The sequence below is a fragment of the Orbicella faveolata genome, unplaced genomic scaffold (assembly GCF_042242905.1).
Source record: "Orbicella faveolata isolate gen_17 unplaced genomic scaffold, um_ofav_v1 contig_25, whole genome shotgun sequence".
In the NCBI taxonomy this organism is placed as follows: domain Eukaryota; kingdom Metazoa; phylum Cnidaria; class Anthozoa; order Scleractinia; family Merulinidae; genus Orbicella; species Orbicella faveolata.
Genome location: NW_028301553.1, coordinates 7,576,267 through 7,597,453, shown reverse-complemented (window position 1 = coordinate 7,597,453; position 21,187 = coordinate 7,576,267). Strand labels below are relative to the sequence as shown.

General features: G+C 38.8%; 2 protein-coding genes and 1 long non-coding RNA gene across 3 annotated transcripts in view; 1 reads left to right on the top strand and 2 right to left on the bottom strand.

The window, feature by feature from the left end:
• Window positions 1–502: 502 nt before the first annotated feature.
• LOC149108802 (uncharacterized) lies at window positions 503–6,233 on the bottom strand. Its single transcript, XM_089293310.1, has 3 exons — window positions 5,811–6,233; window positions 4,188–4,616; window positions 503–1,670 (listed from the first exon to the last, which is right to left on the bottom strand). The coding sequence occupies exons 1-3, from the start codon at window positions 6,100–6,102 to the stop codon at window positions 1,027–1,029; spliced, it is 1,365 nt and encodes a 454-aa protein (XP_089149436.1). The 5' UTR covers window positions 6,103–6,233; the 3' UTR covers window positions 503–1,026.
• A 909-nt stretch (window positions 6,234–7,142) lies between these two features.
• On the top strand, window positions 7,143–9,353 carry LOC149108801 (uncharacterized). The gene is made up of 2 exons (XR_016208307.1): window positions 7,143–7,179; window positions 7,603–9,353. It is a non-coding gene; the product is annotated as an uncharacterized LOC149108801 (long non-coding RNA).
• A 10,266-nt stretch (window positions 9,354–19,619) lies between these two features.
• The window catches only part of LOC110044222 (uncharacterized), a 54,604-nt gene continuing 53,036 nt past the window's right edge, over window positions 19,620–21,187 (bottom strand). The window contains exon 13 of the mRNA XM_089293274.1: window positions 19,620–20,867. Coding sequence (XP_089149400.1) covers window positions 20,119–20,867 — 749 coding nt within the window. The 3' untranslated portion in view covers window positions 19,620–20,118. The remainder of the gene's footprint in view (window positions 20,868–21,187) is intronic.

Below are 21,187 nucleotides of genomic sequence, written 5' to 3'. Positions count from 1 at the left end.
GCTGTGAGCAAAATCTGCATCACATGATCATGTGATCTTGTGGCTGATTGTTATTTCCAAACCCTCCTGAGATTTCCAAAACCGGAAATAATCTAAAAATAACTTGATATCTAAGGATTACCTTGATAAAAGGGCCTACATTGGGGATTAACTCCCTGACCCTAAATTACCCCTTGCTAGTACTTGTTTCTGGCTGCCAATTCTTTCAAATGGTAAAATCTCGTGTTCAGTCATTACACAATAAAGCTCCAGTATTTAGCTTACTGTAAAGGTTTCAAAGTAACTGAATGAGCCTTTGCTATATATAGAAAGTACGTAGCTCTAAAACTAAACGGTATTTAGAAATACCAAAAGTAGTGACCCTTTGAAAGAAACATCTACCGAACGCAGCGATCACAAATATAACAATTAAATTGCTTTTTCTGAAAAACAACCGTAATGAAGAAAAACCGTTACAACGAACTGCAAATCGATTATTGTGTTCTGATGTTAATTCGTTACATTTTCTTTCCTTTTAGTTTCTAAATTACTGCTTCTTTTATTCTAGCCAAAATTAGTTCAGTTTATTACCATATTTTGCACTAGAGATACGCATGTTTTCCCATTTGACTGAAAAATTGTATAATGGATCTACTAGTATAATGGATCTACTAGTATATGGCGCTCGTCTTCACTTACAAACTTAAAATAGCGATAGGAAAAGATTGCTAAACCAGAAAGTTACTGCAATCAGCGAAGGTACAAGTTACAAGTTTAGATAATGGTGCCATATTTAGCACTTAAAAGACCCAAGACAACATGCCAATGAAATAACGATTTTCACAACGCGCTGCTTAACTAAAGGATTCGCTTCCAACGAAGATTAAATAGAGCAAACACTTGAGAACTATTCAAGAAATCTTTGTTCTTACTCATTCTCTAGAATTTACATTAGCTTTAATGTATTTTTGTAATATTTTTCCTTGTTTCTAGGTCAAATCAATATTTTTAGAACAGGAACATTCTTACGTTACATTGATTTGTATTTTAAAATCCTTGTTTGTTTAAAAAAGTACGGAATCGATCAATTTTTCCAATTTTCACTTCGGTTCGCAGGTTTCCTTTCTCGTCTGAAATGATGCAGAGTTCCCTACTCGGTGTGGAGCAATATTCTTCTTTCAATTTATCAATTATTTTCTGAGGTATTCGGAAATTTCCATACCTAAAGTGTACATCACTTTCTTGGAAAGATACCAGTCCGTTACGGATACGAGTTTTTAACAGGAGAGTTTCGTTGTCAGCGATCTGTATTCCTTCGTTCCTTGACCTCGAAATATCGATCAACTTTGGATCAACGAACCATCGAAATGTGCCATCAATGCCTCGCATGATTGTTACTCCCGTCACGGGCGTGTGGTGATACTGCTGATTCAGATTTTGATTAATGCGATCTGGGACTGTAATTGCGGGGTCCCATAGTTGAAGATCTTCTACCTGATAAGATATTTTTCCAAAACGAAGTAAACTTCTCAGCAAGATAGGCTCTCCCTCACAAGTTATAGCAGGAGGATGGTATGGCTCAGTTGTTGCTGTGGCTTGCGGACCTGGTTTCTTCTTACTTTTTGAATTCCACTCATGTCCTGGTTCCCAGTCTGAACGCTTTTTTTGAAAAGGATCACTTTGTGATTGACCTAAATAAATGAAAAATGATTCAACTGCTGAACTTGAAGAATAAAAAAAAGTAAAATTAAACCACTTTATTTAAGTGTCGAAGAGTTTAGCACTGCTGTGCTAATTCCCTCTGAGACGCACGCGCAGGGAATCATGGTAGCTGTATGTAATGTCTCGAAGATATCGTGCGTGTATTGAATACAACTACCATGATATCCTTCACGCGCGTCTCACCGAGGGAATGGGATATTTATAATATTTTTTCCTTATTTCAACGTCCATGGCCCATTGAACAAAGACTTGTTAATCAAAAATCCCAACTGGTGGAAAGCTGAACAATTGGCTAGTTACGAAGCGTGGACAAATTGAATTTCGGAACACTAAACACAAATCCATCCACAGCATCACTGTTCGTTTTTTGAAAACCTCTCGAAAGTTTCGTCCGTGTCTGTGGATTTGGTCAGACGATGGTGATGGTGAAATTAGAAACTGGACCTTTGTTAAATAGTAAATGGTTGCCAAATGGGCCACTTTCGATATATCAAGAATTATAACTGGGTGCCGAAGCTTAAAGTGCACCTAACCCCCAATTTTTTTTTTTTTTTTTCGTTAAAAGGAATCTACTTGTTATTTGAAATACTTCCGCGAAAACATTTTTGGATTCGGTTAAATCCTCGATTTTCTGTGCCCCGACCAAATCTCGAAAATAGCCCCAAAAAACTGCCATTTTGTTTCACGACCGAGTTCGAGGAGAATGGGTCGAGCGGCTGTTGTGACGTCTACCCAGGAACTTGAATATCTCACGTCCTCTCATTTCCTTCAGGATGGTGCAATACACATTCGAAAAGTGCGCAGTAATGCCTTCCAGAAGTGCTATCGGCTGTTGCAGCAATATCCCAGATCTGAAAAAAGATATACTGTACGATTTACTGACGATGATCGGTCAATATGGTACAATAAAGACGTAAACGATGGTTGATTTTGTCGAACCGAAACAAGCGAACTGAGTCTGTGAGAACCATTGAAGAACTCTCACTGGAATTTGTTCTGCAGACTTTCAAACGCTATTTTCAAAATTTTCAGCTTAAAGCCAACAAGCACTTTGTCGAAATACTACCGACAACCTATATCTTCCAATCCCGCAATGTTTATAACATAGCCGGCAAAGTTGTGATCAATCAAGTATAGTGATACGTAAATAGGTCGCAACTGCACGCCGCCAACCAACACTTATTTCTCCTTCGATTTAGATAAAAGTCGAAGATTAATCCTTTAGAATTACATGATAACAAAATTGTTACGCTCACAGAGTTTTTCTAAGGTTTGGAAATAAGCAGTGCGACAAACATTCTATGCAAAAGTGTCGAAAATATGACCGCGTGACATTATTATCTGCGGACCGCTTAGGGAACACATCCTTTTCGCTTATCCAACGAATTTCACTGCAAACTTTGAGAAAAATTTGCATTGGTTATTTGGAGTTACGACTTAAAATGTGAGACAATGTGAAATTGTTAATTGTATGAAATGTTTCCTTCCGCCTTGCTTCCCGCAGCTTCAAAAATACAGGTCCAAACAATTCTACGATTTTCAATCGATCGCAGCCAATGTTTTGGAGGACATCAAGTCTCGAAAACTGCAACACTTACGTCGCTCTTATAAACATGAAGAATTCCAGAAAGTAAAACACAAACTGGATGTAATAGAACAACCATACCTTGACAAAATACATTTTCGCTAGGGACAAATGTAAACGGGCTATAAACACGCGCGGGAGTCTTGTGTTTAGGTGACGAAATTACCATCCAAAGCAGTCCTTGAGTTTTCTTTCCTGCTTTTCGTTTGCCTGCTCCTCCACTTCGTATCTAGTTTTCCGTTCCTAATATGCAAGCAGCTCGTCCGCAAAGAAGTCTTCCCCGTCGTCGCTTGAAATGTTGCAAATTGTTCTCAAAGCTCTAAGCAGTGAGTTCACAGTTGTCGAACGTGCTCGATCGAAGTTTATTTCGGTGTCTTCCGAATCGAAACGTAACTCTGACTCCAGTGACAAAAAAGAAATGATTCTGAAACAAAATTTGGACGTTTTAGCCTCAAAATATATTGGAACGATTAGTTTTGTTTTCCATTTTCTCCAGCAACTACAGAGAGCTGACTGAGGCGCCATTGTGTTTGGTTCCTGGGTAGACGTCATTAGCAACCCACGCCCCAGACTCCCTAGAACGCGGTCGTGTAACACTTCAGGCGCGAATTTGAAAAGGTATAGAAAATCGAGGATTCAACCAAATTCAAAAATTTTTCCTCCCAAATGCTTTGAATAACAAGTGGATTCGTTTTCGCGAAAAAAAAAATTTGGTGTTAGGTGCACTTTAAGGATGCATATATAAAAGAATCAAAGTGTGGCTAAAGGACTAAACAAATATCTATTTTGTGCTATTTCCCTAAGGAAAATTGGCCGACCAGATGATGCGGCCTGTATGAGTTTTGCAAATGGTGCAGGTCACTTCAAATAGTGTCTGTGGAGAAATATGATGCATTTTTACCTTTAAGATATCTTGAAGTGTTGAACTCCAAAGGTCTAGCGCGCGCCCTGTTGCCCATTTCATTGCCTATTTCAACGCGAGAGACCAGTGAACTTAGTTGGTGTGCAGGATCTTCTTCCATGCCTTTTTTCTCAAGTTCAGTAGAGCTCACTGTCTGCGGTGTTTGTGATGACGGTTCTTGAAGCGGTTGATATTCAAACTTCTGTCCTTTCTTGCTTGGATCAAAGTAATGCAGCAGCGCTTCTTCGTGAATCACTCTGTGCTTTTTGTTCCAAGAAAAGACGAAGCTTTTTCTTCCATCCACGAACTCCTCGCTGAACTGTGAATATACAACTTTTCTCTTAGCCCAGCGCGAGACGACAGACTGTTCTTCCTCGGTTTCATTCTTGTAGTTGTCATCTCCTCCAAAAACCACGATGACCTTCCCTCCTTAATTAAATAAAAGATAAAATATTTAAAATCTCATTTCAGCAGAAAGAATATGAATAAAACAACTTTTCCCTACAAGTTAAACTACTCCAAAGCTCTTAATAATCAAGCACCTGACTATATAAAGGACTTTTAACACAACTAATCGCCTGTGCTCCCGAGCCCATAACCTCCTCGCTGTTCCCAGAACCAAACACATGACATTTGGTGATTACGTCTTTGCACACTCTGGACCTTTTCTCTGGAACAAACTTCCTCGTGAAATAAGACTAGGTCCAACCCTGACTGTCTTTAAATCAAAACTTACTTTTTTGAAATTAGGGCATAGCATACCATAGTCTTATAATATGTTTTTTAAACTGTGTTATTTTTATATACATTTTCCCTATATTTTTACTGTAATCTTAATCTTACATTGCAAAGCGCTTTAGAATATTTTATAATTTTAGCGCCATATAAATCTAATCTTATTATTATTATTCACTATTGAATAAAAAAGACCGTCCTTAAATTCACTCTATTGTTCTGCATATGATTTTAAGCTCCGACAGCAAGTGAAATTTCAATTTTCAGCACACATTCTATCTAGACCGCGGCCTAAAAAGCTCAGAAGAGTAAAAATCTAAGATGAAATATTGAATTATGGTCCCTTAGTCTGTAAACCCCAGCCCCTACCCCCGTTCCCCCAAAAAAGAAAATTTCACACATTATTTCAAAATAAATTTGTTAGGCGTCGACGGTGAACAATTGAAATATTTATGCAAGTTTAAATTCAGTAAAACAGTCATTGCATTCTTGGAAATGTGGCAGATGTTTGCTGCCAGATCAGTTGTGTATATCTGTTTTTGTACGACTAAACCAAGTCAAAATAGCCCGAAACTAGACACTTATTGCATCAAAAGCATGAATATGTTGTTCTTGTCAGAAAATCGGATCAATCTGGGTTTCGTGTGATTAAAAAAATACGCGGTAAATCACTTCCTGTACGCCGAAGCACGGTGAACAGTTCATACTTTGTTTGTATTCAACCTTGTAAACAGGATAATACTATTAAAGCGTAAGACCTTTAATACCCTCAAATACAGTTTTCTTACAATTTTGCCTCCATTAATTTTAAAGCTACAATGTTATGTAAACCCTGGTGCCTAGACCATCAAGTTTTAGTAGTATTATCGTTCTAATGTCTAACATTACCTGTCGCTCGCAGTAAAGCTCTGTAAACCTTGGCGTACCCATGTTCCAAGTTATCATTGTTGATGAGTAGAACAGATTCGTGTGCATGCACAACAAACATTGCAAAATCCATCTTCATTGCAGGAATGGTTTTCGTACTCAACTCAGACATTTCAGATAGAGAGAAGCTGTGCGGTTCTACTGAGAATTCGAAGCCAAGTCTCGCTTTTGTTGCTTCCAACAAATCCTCGACGATGCTTAGCTGGTAAACATTATCGCAGTTAAAAAGATGAAACTTGCGCGGCTGTGCCATCGTTTCGTTTAGTCAAAGTACATTGTTTTGTATCTTTGTTGGCAGCTCTGTTTTGCTTGCAAAGGTTGAAGCAGTTTCTTTCACGAATTTCAAAACGGAAGTCCTTTATTCCCAGAAATGCTTTGCAAACATCTGCGCATTGTGTGCAATAATTCCGAGAAAGCCGATCAACCATGAAACATCACTCAACCATCGTAGCTGGATCCCAGGCTCTCTCTCCTTTGCCTCCCTCTTTAACGACAACGGAGGCAAAGGAGAGATAACCTGAAATCAATCAACGAAATCTAGCCCGTGTAAGCAGGCGGCTCCCGATCGGGAACGCTATGAAAACGTCACGGGTAGTTTGTTCGTATTAAGTGTTTCATTTTCACTTGACATCGCGGCAGCCATTTATCGGTGTCCCAAAACAATGAAATGGCGGCCATGTTAGTGTTCCAAACCAATCCTGTGAGGGTTAAACTCTCATATATTATCTACTTTTTTTTCCAATAAATTTGCAGGGCTGCTGGCCACCTAAGTGAAAGCATTCTACAGGAGTCCAAAGAGTGCACGTGACTAAGCAGAGGAATGCAGGCAGGAGGGAGGGGGCGTCTCTAAGCAAAACATTGGTTGAGTCATCACTGCCAGTGTGACGTCACGTTTCGCTTGGATGAAATTCAAAATGGCGCCCAATGGGTAAAGTACAAGAGGTTGATGAAAATGCAGAATTTCGCTCCGATATTCTACCCCATTTGCTTAGGTTCGTTAATATGTGGTTTATATGACATTAAGGAATCTTTATTTGGTACTTTTTGTTGGCTAAAATATTCAACAGGTAGATAATTTGATCGAAAACTTTCTGTTTTGAAGCCAATTTGTCGAGCAAAACTGTTAGCTGATTGACCTTTCGAGGGCCACTGCATAACGAAGCAGGGCCCTTTTGACACAAGAATAGGAGGTTCGACAGAGGGTATGCTTGGCTTCTTGTATGTGGAATTTCAGTTCTTCAGCGCTCGTGGTTCGTCTCATCAATCCCTTCAAAGTGCAAAGACTGACTGTATCTGGGAAGAACAGCCATGTTTCAGTTAGCCAGATTAGGTAAGTTTTCTGCCTTATTTCACCTTTGTCGTACTACAGTTTACATTTAGGGCAATATCCGTAATTTGGTTAATATTTATGGTTTGATTAGTAATTCGGTTCTATTTTATTTTGTTTAATTTGAGAAAAGAGAAGTTTTGATTTTCTTATATGCTAGGTCTGCCACAAATATTATACATAGTTGTGTTACATGAAAAACTCAGCCTAGTTCCTGGCCGGCGGCCTAATTGTGACTGGCTTTTCCCAGATTTTAGTTTGGAATTCGATATTTGAAGAATTGGTGAATGCTGTTAATCCAATAGATCCATCAGAATCTATCGATCTGCAAGGTCATGATCAGCCAATAGTCCCCTTTTGTTCATCTAAAAAATTGTGTCCCACTGAAAACAGGTTATTAAAGACACTTCAGTTTTTTTTTTGCAGGGAATGTCACTGGAAGGAACATATCATAATGCACAAATTCCCTTCCAGAATGCCACACTGGGCAGCACTTAGGGATTCTGATGAACATTTTCCCCTTGATGGCTAATGTCCCACCGCCCCCCCCCCCCCCCCCCTGCCCCTGGATGATCAACTGGCATGGAGTTTTTAACTCAGCTTAGTTTAGATTTTTTTAAAATTTCTTTATCACCTGTCAAGACATACATATGAGAGCTACATATTTTTTTCATGTTCAATCATGCTGTCAAATTCACAAGTTCTTTCTTCATTTTTGCACCCCCTTAAGCACTTTTCCACACCTCGTTATTAAACTCCTATTGATTATGACAGCCGAAGACATTTCCTTTAAAGGAACAGAGTCATACAAAGGCTTACCACAGCTTGATTGCCAGTATAAATCAATTGACAAGTTTAATTTGGAATTAATTTGATATCCCAAATTTACGATAGTTTCACTTAATAAATCGGTGTGAAGTTAAAAAATGTGACTTTTCTGTTACATCAACAACTAAAATAGATGCCACCAACCTTATTGACTTTAATACCATACTGAAGAAAAAGCTAGGGTGGTGAAATTCAACCATTTTTACACAAGGATAACTAAACATTTAGCTATGAAGACACAAAACAGTGCAAAAGAGGGGAAATTCTCTGGAGCTAACATCAAGGTTTTCAGAGCTGACTGCTATCACACAAACCACAAATGAAACCACTAACAATGGATCAGGCAGGGCATGTATGGTCATATATGGTCAGAATGAGAGCATAGCTGATAAGCACACTGGACGAGAATGAAGCTTATGGACCTCCGGAGTCTGAGGAAGACATGTTGATTCAGTCAATCATTCATTCCTTTATTTGGTAATGCAGGTTTTATGAAAAGTAGCCTTCATTCGGTGTCCGCTCTGTGGATATTATCTATTCCAAGAAGATAGGAACAGATAATGTCCAAGGACAAATATCGAGCATATTTTTAAAGTCAAATGGAAGCTATTGTGTTTATTATACTTCAAATATTTTTGGCAATGTGCAGAATCTGCTTGAAGATTGGAAAATAGGGGAGTACCACTCCACTGGAGAATATTTTACAGTTGTAGCTTGAGCATTTAGTGATGCAATTAGACGAAGACATGCAAGCGACAATATTTGATGGATTAAATGGTACATATAGTCATAATTGAAACTACCGGCTGATGTGGACCTGTGAAGAGCAGGAGATGATTATAAGAGCAGAATAAATAAAAAAAGCTAATAGGCATAAAACTTTTTTAAACAAAAAAATTAATAAGAATAGATGTCTGATTGTCTTTACAGCATTTCTGCACTCTAACACTTAGCATTTGCTGTCATTTATTTTGAGTGCTATGCTGCAATATCTATTTAGTGACATTTAGTGGAGGGTTGTTTTTTTTAGTTGGAATATAATGAGAACTTATAGGGATGAAAAGACTACAATGCAGCCTTGAAATTCTTGGAGGCTTAAGAAATAGGAGCCATTACAACATGGCAATGCAGGACAGTTGCAGCATCATTAACCTGTTCCATGCTCTCGGTCTCTTTCTCTACAAAAACCCGCTTGTTGCTCGGCCACTTTTTTCGATTGTGCCCACTGACCAAGAATCTGGAACAGGCTACAGCATCATCCAAGATGTGGCATTGTTCAGGAATAAGCCAAGTTATCAGGTTATGACAAAAGATAAATGAATCATACAGCAAAATTGATTTCACCATAACTGTAATTATTATATTTAAATGCTATATATTTTTACACCAAAATTGTAAGTGGCAAGAAGAAAACCAAAAACAGCTTACTCAGGCTAACTCTAATTTGAACTTTGTTGTAAGTATGAAATCACAACACTGAACACCACAACTGCAGTGGACAGCAATAAGTCAACAGTTGCAACGAGACAGGAAAAAAAAGCCAACAAATAAAGCTGCTGTACGATTAAAGCCAACAAATATCACCATACAGCGGACAAAATTAAAACACAAAAAGCAAACGGAGTTAAAACACAAAGAATTGAATTCAAAGACCTGATAACTACCACCAAAGTTCGCAGGGAAATTTTGGTGGAAATCAAGAAATAAACAACATCTCAACACTAAAACGGATTGATGAGAGGAACGGCTGATTCAATCGACACAGAGATATACGCAGATTAAACGTATACTATCAACGCATAAAACCTCCTATTACTCGTAAGACATTTAAGAGAGAAAACGCGAACGTTTTACGTTGACCTCTCTCATCCCGTTTTCAAGATGGCGGTCCCGCCACTCACCCGTAACAAAATTCAACAAGGATACACGATAACGCGCGTACAAAACTAAAACAAATAATGCACACAGACAAAGAGCAACAATAAACTGTACACACCTATACTTAGTTAGCGAACAAAAGCGATATTAGGCCTGTTTTTTGATCTTTCTTAACCTCTATTGTCCTTCTTCAGAGGCGTAATCTGAACAAGCTACTCGAAGCGCTCACTCGTTGCTATGTGACGTCACACTGGTAGCAATGAGTCGGTCACGAATCAATACCGAAACACAATAGAGTCACCCCCTCCCTCCTAAATGCAGGAAAAGAGAAAGGAGAGTTGTCTGTTTGACAAACTACAAACCTTAGTCAGCATGCTACGCCGAGAAATGGTAAAGAAAAACAACAACTTTTATAATTAGGAGGCCAGATAGCTGATAACAGACCAATCGAACAAGTTCGAGGGATGAATAAGTTATTTCTTTTGCTTTGTTTTTCTAAGCCTCGGAGCCATGGTAGAATTTTTAATATATCGAAATTGGCCTGTTAGGCAGAAGTTTAGCTTATAACCAAGAAATACTATGATTTTTAACTGATAACCTGTTCTCTCTTGAAGTGCTGTATGTTCTCCCCCGCATGGGCATAGCTGAAAATTATCAAATGACTGTTAGCTGACTGCACGATTTTCCTGTAAGTGGTCCTCTCAAATTGGCTGCTTTTTGCTTGTTTTATAGATTATAACAGACCTTTCCTGCATTGCACTTCAGTGCGTTCGAACAGTAGTACCAGAGTGACCGGCCTTTTCATACATTTGCTGTCTTTTTGTCCACCCTGACCTGGACTCGGCGCTATTGTTTGTTGGAATGCGGGAAAGATCTATTACAAGGTGGGTTATCCGATTACTGAGGTGTATCTTTTCCGGGTTTCAAATAGTTTTAATTTTTCATAGTTTTCACTCGATCGCTACATGATCGTTGCAAGTCTGTTTCAGCGATAGTTGTCGCGTGGTTTCCATACGATGACATTTTTTCATAGTTAGTAACCAGCGTTAATGTAGTACGCTCTTTAATATTCCTATCCAATTAGCACTATTTACAATGAGTTTCGCTACGTTGCAATAAATTCATACTTATCACGATAAGAAACGGTCAAGAAAATCTACATCTTTCTCATGCGGTTAATATATGTTCTATGTATTCCATTGTATGAAGAGCTAAAGAATAAAGTACCAGAACAATTAAGCTACTCCGATAGCAACTATATATCTGTGGGAATTATGATCCTCCGCGAATTTGAGAGACCTAAAGCTTCCAATTTGAGAATAAACATACGTGGCTATGCTGTGAGCAAAATCCGCGTGACAGGATCTTGTGACCTTGTAGCTGGTTAGCTATTTCCAGACCCTCCTGAGATTTCCAAAACCGGGAATAATCTAAACATAACTTGAGATCTAAGGATTACCTTAGTAATAGGGCCTACATCGGGGATTAACATTTTTACCCTAAATTATCCCTTGCTAGTACTTGTTTCTGGCTGTCATTTCTTTCAAAGGGAAAAATCTCCCCTCGTGTTCAGTCATTACACAATAAAGCTCCAGTATTTAGCTTATCTGATCTCGAAGTAACAATCAAACTGAAACTAGCCATAGGAAAAGCCTGCTAAATCAGAAAGATATTCAAAAAGTGCAAAGTTACTGCAGTCAGCGAAGGTACTATTTGCAACCTTAGAGAATGAGGTCATATTTAGCAATTACAAGACCCAGACAGAATATTTCAGTCAAATAAACGTTTTTCGTTTTGTGGTGTTTAACCAAGGGATTCACTTCCGACGAAAATTAAAACAGAGCAAGCACTTGAACTATTCAAGACATTTTTGTGCTTGTTCTTTCTTTGTTAATGTAATTGTGTAAAATTTCTACTTATGTTTAGTTATATCAGTATTTTCAGAATAATTGCACTGCCATTAGCACTGCTTCCTTGAAAACCAATTATCTGCAAAAAACTGAAGGAAATCCGTGTTGAAATAAACTTTCCTGTCTGTCTCTCATTTTGAAAAATTCTCTTGCACTTCTAACGTTGCAGTGATTTACTTTTTGAATTCACGTTTGTTGACAAAAGAGCGAATTCAATCAATTTCGCTAAGCACTTTCACTGTGCATCGTAAGTTTCCTTTCTCGTCGGAAACGATGTAGAGTTCCCCACAAGGTCTCGCACAATATTCTTCTTTCAAACTCTCAACGATATGCTGAGGTATTTCCCAGTTTCCAAACCTAAAGTGTACATCGCTTTCATCGAAAGATACCAGTCCTTTATAGACACAAGTTTTTAACATGAGAGCTTCGTTGTCAGCGATCTGTATTCCTTCGTACCTTGACCTCGAGATGTCAATCAACTTGGGATCAGCGGACCATTGAAGTGTGCTATCAAAGCCTTGCACGATTGTTACTCCAGTCACGGGCATGTCGTGATACTGTTGAAACAGAATTTGAGTGAGGTAGTCCGGAGTGCTAAATTGAGGGTCCCATAGTTGAAGATCTTCTAATGCATAAGTCAATTCCAGCAGTGCCCATCCCCCCCCCCCCCCCCCCCGAGCAACCGCGGAGCATTTGCTCACGTTGTCAGTCCCGGAGGTGGAGCATCTGCAATTTTATCCCGGCCCGGGGGCTGGGCATTTGCGTACCCCGGGGCGACCCCCGGGCATTTGACACACGTGTTTTCGAAAGTGCCATGGATGAGTTCATCGGGAAAGACGAGACGTTTTTCGAACAATGACTTGTCCGTCAGAGACTAGAGAAACTTGTAGATGTTTTAAAAGCGTGTTTTCTCAGTTTTAGATATTTCTTCATTACTTGTAAGCATATAAATATAAGCGACAAGGTGAACTTCGCATTCAAAACTAGCCTAGCATTTTTTAAATTCACGAAAGTGGAGTTAAAATACTTAAGGTTTGCGAATTCAAATGATGCGATCTTCAAGACAGACCTTGCGAGCTTAAAATGCAATGCATCATCATTTAAAATGTCTTGATTCTTCACAGAAAAAGTAGCCTGCGAAAACAGGCACCTATCATCGCTCGCGGCTGGAGGCACGTCCGCCGGGATCCCAGCTATCCTCTAGCAAACTGTTAAAAACAAATATAAAGAAATAAATATAATCAGAATCGACTAACACGTACTGTTGTCCTTTAAGTCTTACCGTTGCATTAAAATACTGAACAGGTTTATTCACTGATTAATAAAAAAAAACTGCAGAGGTGTTGGAAGGCGACGATCCCGGAGGCGGGGCATTTGCCCTCTTTCTTCGTCCCCACCCGGGCGCATTTAGACAGCTTATGTGTCCCCACCCCGGGGAATTTGCCCATTTATTTAAAAAAAAAATGCTAATGCCCGGGGGTTAGCCCGGGGGGGGGGGGGGATGGGCACTGCTGGAATTGACTGATGCATAAATGATAAGATATAATTCCATTACGAAGTAAACTCCTCAGTAACACAGGTTCCCCAGTAATATTTATAGCAGGAGGATCTCTTGACTTCATTGTTGTGGTGGCTTGCGTTGCTGGTTGCTTCTTAGTTTTGTGTTCAACCCATGTCCTGGTTCCCAGTCTGAAGGGTTTCTTCGAAGAGGATTAATTTGCGATTGACCTGATAACAATAATAATAATAAACGAATCTTTAGACAGGATTAACCCATCAGTACCAAAAAGTACTGTTATCAAAGGGGTCCTGTAAGATTTAAAAATTTAAAAATTTAAAAAAGGTAAAAAGTTAAAAAGGCAAAACTACGTACATTGGAAAACATATAAAAACTCACGATTAAAAGTTACAAGTAAAAATGTTCGTTGGCCTTTTGCCTAAATAAAAGCCTAGAGTTCAGAGTTCTTATGTCCGCCGGTAAACGGTTAAAAATTGAAGCCCCTAAAAACGAAAAACTCCGACGGCCAAACTCCAAGTTCATTTTCGGCAGTTCGATCGAGGAAAATCTGAAAGGATAGGAAACGATTCAGCTGCTGAACTTGAGGCATCACGGATCTTTTTTTCTTTTTGACAAACTCTAGAAAATTGGTTAGGACGATGGTCACGTCGAAATCAGAAACTGAACCTTTGCTAAATGGTAAATGGTTGGTAAATGGGCCAGTTTCGATATATTAAAAGTTATAACTTGGTCCCGTGGCTTGGGGAAATAAAACAAACAAATCATTGAAGGTCACTTCAAATAGTGTCTGTGGACAAACATGATTCATTTTTGAGTTATTTTTTTTGTAAAAAAAAATACCTCTTAGTCGGCGCGTCGGGTATGTTTCGGGTCAATGGGTGAGTGAGTGAGTGAGTGAGTGAGCGAGTGAGTGAGTGAGTGAGTGAGTGAGTGAGAGATGTATGAATGTCACACCAATCAGATTGGATCTGCTATAAACAGCCAATCAAATTTCTTGTTGTGAAGGTAAATAGTATGTGAGAAGATTTGATCCCGACACAGTTCAGAACGGCCATATTTATTCTTCTATAAAAGAGGAGGAATTATTCATGTATTGGGCTTATTTCGATATCTTCTGAGGCGAGGATTTTGTGGGCGGGTTTGATAAACATTTGCAATTGGATAATCAGTCAAAGAAACATAGTGTTTGGCATATAACTACGAGCATTCAATGAAGGGTGAGCTTTTCCCATTTGATAAAGTTTTCAATTAAATGAGTCTTAGCCGCTCTGCTACAAAGTTTAAGATTTGAATGATAAGAACAGTTGCATTTTAGAGGAGCGGAATGCACTACTGGGAATTTAATGAGGTTGCGACCAGGTTCAAATCGTTTGCATGTTGTATTGAAACCTAAATATTGCTGTTCGCAGTAAGTGTTCCGGGCGTGTAGTCAATGTCAGCATCCATTGACAAGTTTCACTGTGAAAAGCGAAGAGACTACAATTAATTTGGTCAACAGAACAAAAAGATATTATTCTGTGACGATTTTACTATTATAATGGTTCTTGTTTACCACTGGAATGAGAAGATACGTTTGAAATGAAACTAAATCTTTTCTTTTCAATGTTATCAGGGTTTTCGCTTTTTCACATTAATAGCCAGCATGAATTGCAGTAGGAGAAAAACGAAATTGTTTTCGTTCATGATAACTTTAGTGAGGTATATGAAGTCTTGGGCGTTGTATTGGTAATTGAAAAATAGACTGACGTGTATGTTGCCGGTTTGTGATTTTCAGTCCGGTTTGGAGCGGAGTGTGACAGTTAGATACATACATTGGGTTGTTTTAGAGTGCATAATGTTCAGTGTAATGGTGGCTAGTTATGAACGAGATGAGTCTTGAGTTTTGAAGCAGTTCATGAGTTAGCGGTATGCAAATGGCACAAGATATTTTTATTTTTAGTTACAAAAGGTAACTTGATACTTTTGTTTTTCACAAGGAGTAAATTCAATTAGAGCTGACAAATCGTCACCACTTGTTCCCACGAGATGTTTGCTATTTTTAGTTACAAATGGTAGCTTGACACTTTTGTTTTTCACAAGGGAGTAAATTCAATTAGAGCTGACGAATCATCACCACTTGTTCCCATGAAATGTTTGAACAAACAAAACAAGATATTGCTATTTTTGGTTACAAATGGTAACTTAACACTTGTTTTTGAGTTATTTTTTTGGTAAAAAAAATACCTCTTAGTCGGCGCGTCGGGTATGTTATGGACGGGTCAATGGATGAGTGAGTGATGTATGTATGTATGTCACACCAATCAGATTGGATCTACAATAAACAACCAGTCAAATTTCTTGTTGCAAGGGTAAATGGTATGTGAGAAGATTTGATCCCGACACAATTTAGAACGGCCATATTTATTCTTCTATAAAAGAGGAGGAAGTATTCATATATTGGGGTTACTTCGACATTTTCTGTGGGTTAGGCTGAGGATTTTAGTTACGAACGAGATGAGCCTTGAGGTTGAAACAGTTCGTGAGTTCGTAGTATGAAAATGCAACAAGATATTTTTTATTTTTAGCTACAAAGGTAACTTGATACTTTTGTTTTTCACAAGGAGTAAATTCAATTAGAGGTCACGAATCGTCGCTTCCAGTTCTTAGGACATGTTTTAGAGGAGACGAGACCATTTAGATTTGAAACAGTTCAAACGTTTACAATAGTAAGTGCAGGTGACGATTGTTTACGCACCGGTATCGCGGAGGTCACGGGTTCGAATCCCGTTGAAGCCCTGATTTTTTTCGGGCTTCCTCTTTCCAGTTGCTTAAATTGGAAAATTTACTGCGATGATCACACTTCACTTTCATCTACTACCGCAGTTCAAATATGAATTATTTCATATATACTTCACATCATTTCACTCACGGGAAGATATGAACTCAATTAATTGACCTCGCTCCCAATGTGTGGCTTCATAGCTCAGTTGGTAGAGCATCGCACCGGTATCGCGGAGGTCACGGGTTCGAATCCCGTTGAAGCCTTGATTTTTTTTCAGGCTTCTTCTTTCCAGTTGGTTAAATTGGAAAATTTACTGTGATGATCACACTTCACTTTCTTTGTTTTGTTCTTGTTACATGCAAATATAACGACATATATTTTTATTTTTTATTATAAAGGGTAATTTGACACTCTTGTTTTTCACAAGGGAGTAAATTCAATTAAAGCTGACGAATCGTCACCACTTGTTCCCACGAGATGTTTGCTATCTTTAGTTACAAATGGTAACTTAACACTTTTGTTTTTTATATGGGAGTAAATTCAATTAGCGCTGACAAGTTATCGGCTATTGTTCCCAGGATATTAAACAAAAAAAAAGCTTTCATTTCTGGGCGGTTTTCACGTCTCTGCAGTAGCAGTTTATTTTTATTAGATGGGCATTTTATGACATTCTTTTCAGTCGGATATTTTTAAAGGTAAAAAGTATCAAAACTGCTCAAATGTTCTCTGAAGACTGCGTGGCACCAAGTTAAAGTGCAATTTAATTAAATCCGCCTTTCAATGTATCAGAGAGGTTTTATTCTCTTTCTTTAAATTTTCGGTGAAGTAGTGTTGTTGTGTTGTGTTGGGTAAAAAGGGTAAACTTACGACTCGTATAAAATGCGAAAAGGTCCCTTAACTTGACTATTTTTGAGCAAAAATTCCTCTTAGGAGTTGGAAGGGCTATGTGATCGGTGAGTGAGGGAGTTATGCATGTGCACGTGTCACACCAATCACAGTGTGGGTTTTATCAAAGAACGAATCAAAGAAAAAATAAGATGGTATCTACATTAATCTGGAGACGTGTCAGATTACTGTAGTTTGTTCAGTCAAATATCTTATGGCATACTATTTTGCTATCTTACCATTACCGATGTAACATCGTATGTACATCATAAATTCCCAGTTTCTTTCTTGCTGTACACCGCAACCAAAATAACTTGTCGAATTAACCAAATCATTACTGTAAACAGCTCTATGAATGCTCCTGTCTCCGAGACTTCACAAAAAAAAAAAAACTCTTGCACGCCTTGCGTGCCTATGTTTACCTTAAGGAGATCTTGACGTATTGAACTCTTCAGGTCTGGCGCCTTCCCTGTTGCCCATTTCATTGCTTATTTCAACGCCAGAGACCATTGAACTTGGTTGCTGTGCAGGATCTTCTTCCACGTCTTCTATCTCGAGTTCAGTAGAGCTCGCTGACTGCGGTGTTTGTAATGATGGTTCTTGTGGTGGTTGATATTCAAACTTCTGTCCTTTCTTGGTTGGATCAAAGCAATGCAGCAGCGCTTCTTCGTGAATCACTGTGATTTTTGTTCCAAGAAAAGACGAAGCTTTTTTTTCCATCCTTGAACTCCTAGCTGAACTGTGAATATGCAATTTTTCTCTTGGCCCAGCGCGAGATGACAGACTGCTCTTCCTCGGTTTCGTTCTTGTAGTTGTCAGTCCCTACCCCTCCTTCCCCCCCCCCCCCCTCCCCGCCAAAAAAAATTAAAGAAAGAAAAATTCACTCACTCTTTTGCAATGAAATCTAAATCTATTAGGCGTCGACGGTGAACAATTAAAATATTTTTGCAAGTTTCAATTTAAAACAGTCATTGCTTTCTTGAAAATATGGCAAATGTTTAAGGCTAGATCAGTTGCGTTTATCTGTGTTAGTACTACTAAACCAAGTCAAAATAGCCAGAAACAAGACACTTCGTGTATCAAAAACCATTTTGAAACCATGAATTGGTCGTTCTTGTCCGAAAATCGGATCAATCTGGGTTTCTTATGATTAACAAAGTACGCAGTGAATCACTTCCTGAACGCCGGAGCGCGGTGAAAAGTTCATATTTTGTTTGTAGTCAATCTCACGAACAGTATAATATTATTAAAGCGTAAGACCTTTAATACCCTCAAATATAGGTTTCTTACAAATTCTGCTTCCATTGATTTTATAGCTACAATGTTATGGAAACCCTGGTACCTAGACCATCGAGTTTTAGTATTGTTTTCCGTTCTAATGTCTAACATTTACCTGTCGCTTGCAGTAAAGCTCTGTAAACCTTGGCGTATCCGTGTTCCAAGTTATCATTGTTGATGAGTAGAACAGATTCGTACGCATGCACAACAAACATTGCAAAATCCATCTTCATTTCAGGAATGGTCTTCGTACTCAACTCAGACATTTTAGATAGAGTGAAGCTATGCTCCTCTACTGTGAATTCGAAGCCAATCTTCGCTTTCGTTGCATTCAACAAATCTTCGACGAGCTGGTAAACATTATCGCAGTTAAAAAGATGAAACTTGCGCGGCTGTGCCATCGTTTCCTTTAGTCAAATTTAAGTACAATTCTTTTTATTTCTAGTTCTTAATAGCCTTGTTTTGCTTCAAAGGGCTGAAGAATTTTCTTTTACGAATTTCAAAACGGTTCTTTATTCTCAGAAAAACCTTCGTAAACAGTCCAGTGCGCATTAATTGTGCGCAATAATTCCGAGAAAACCGATCAACCATGAAACATCACGCAACCATCGTAGCTGGATCCCAGCCTTTGCCTTCCTGATAGGGGAGGCAAAGGAGACAGAGCCTGCGATCGAGGTGTGTGAAATATGCTAGCCTGTGTTAGCAGGCGCCAAGTTCCTGATCCGGGAGTGCTATCAAAACGTCCCGGGTAGAATGTATAGAGTGTTTTCACATGAAGTCACTGCAGCCATTCCCAAAACAATGAAACGGCGGCCATGTTGGTGTTCCAAACCAATCCTATGGGTCATATTTACTGTAAACACTTTCATTTGCATGGCAGCTGGCCAAGTGAGTGAAAGCGCTCTATTGAAGTTCAAAGAGTGGACACTAAGCAGAGGAAAGAATGGGAAAAGTAAACAGGGTTGTTTGTTGGCGAACGGCAAATCGCGAAATGGTAAAAAACTGTGACAACAAATTTTAGAATTACAGAAATACGACAACAATCTGTTCGTAGGGTGTGACAGCTGAGAATACGCCAATTTTCATTTGTATCGTAAAATTCTAACTTGGTTCCGAAGCTTGCGGGAGTGAAATTACCTACATGGAGGTTTAGTGCGGGAGGAATATCAAGAAATTTTGTTTTGTTCCCTCAAGCCTTGGAGCCGAGTTATATTTTTAACATACTAAGATTGGCCTATTAGGCAAACGTGTAGCTCTTAGCCGGGGAGTGCACCTGAGTATCCTGTTACGATTACTGTCAAATTGGCCACTGTTGCTTGTTTAGACTATAATGAAAAAGCGTTATTCGAAGTTTCAAGTTTGTTTTCCAACACTAAGGTTTACATTTTTGGGGTTTTAATAGTTTATTGCTTATTTGAAATGTACCGTTTTTGTTGACTGAAACTATTGCATAATTTAATGCGCTTTTAAATTCTTCTATGTAAGTAGCAATAAATTTCGCTACGTTGCAATAAATCAGTCAGATTTTTTTAAAGAGAGTGAGGTGCATATATATGCGAGATTATTTTCATTTTTATCCCGCACTTTCAATATATGCTTTGTATACATACACTTGCAGCTCCCAGTTGGCTTGATAGCTCAGTTGGTAGAGCACCGCGCCGGTATCGCACAGAGGTCATGGGTTCGCATCCTGTTCAAGCCTGAATAGCTATATTACTGTGACTGGCTAAGTCGAAGACTCAACCGCGATGACTCCTCGTGTCTTTTAAGGTTACAGTTTAGATATATGATGTTTCACATGTTTCCTTGCATAACTGAATCTACTTTAGAACTTAAGAATAACCGGCTTTATATTTTTTCTTGACGAAAGTGAACATTTTATCTCATGGTCTAATCTTCACGATGCATCGTAAGCTTTGTTTGTCGTCTGAAGTGATCCAAAGTTCCCCCTTTGGGGTCGAACTATATTCTGCTTTCAAACTCTCCGTGATGCGTTGAGGTATTTGCCAATTTCCATGCCTAAAGTGAACATCGTTTTCTTCAAAAGATACCAGTCCATTACGGATACGAGTTTTTAACAGGAGAGTTTCGTTGTTAGCGATCTGTATTCCTTCGTACCTTGACCTCGAGACTTCAATCAACTTTGGATCAACGGACCATCGAAGTGCGCAATCAGTGTCTTGCAGGATTGTGACTCCAGTCACGGGCGTGTAGTGATACTGTTGAAAAAGATTTTGATTAATGTGATCCGGAACGGTAAATGTGGGGTCCCATAGTTGAAGATGTTCTAAGGCATAGGATATTCTTCCATTAAAAAGTAAACTCCTCAGCAAGATAGGCTCCCCATTCAAAAAGATAGGAAGATTTGTTAATTGACCTGAATACGACTCGGCCGCTGCACCTGGGGCATCTCTGTTCTTTTCTTGAAAATCTGGCGCTGGCGCTGGCGATGTCGACATCAGGCACTGAACCAAAACATCCGGATCTACAGACAGCTTTCTATTTTTCAAGCGCACTAAAAAGCCCTTTCCCTTTTTGTTTATAATGCGCTCGATGGTTTGCATGACAGTAGTGTCATCGTCCTTTGATTTGAAGGAGAAGGTGTCGCACATCAAGATGATGACCTTTTTATCTGTGAGCAAAGCAAAGTAAGCTGCATTTTATGTACTGGATTATAATATCCTATACGCTATTGTTTCTAAGCACTTAATTACCCTTACTGAAGAAAAAACAAAAACAAAACTCGACCCTGTGCAGCACACTCAAATAGTTTAGTTTAGGTAATCGCATGGGACCGAGTAAAATTAAGGATTAATATCACTTGTGTTTTCAGAAGTTGCTGATATTCAGCACTTCTGAAAACACAAGTGATATTAATACTTAATTTTACGAGGACCCATTGCGATTACTTGTTAATGAAATAGAGGGGAAAATTACTGAATTGCTGAATGC

Bases quoted from the DNA above. Each gene is read 5' to 3' on its own strand.
- LOC149108802 (XM_089293310.1), bottom strand. From the start codon at position 6,102: ATGGCACAGCCGCGCAAGTTTCATCTTTTTAACTGCGATAATGTTTAC. The intron at 4,617-5,810 runs GTAATGTTAGAC...TATTTAATTAAG, and splicing joins AGCTTTACTGCGAGCGACAG to GAGGGAAGGTCATCGTGGTT. The intron at 1,671-4,187 runs GTAAAAATGCAT...TCATTTATTTAG, and splicing joins CACTTCAAGATATCTTAAAG to GTCAATCACAAAGTGATCCT.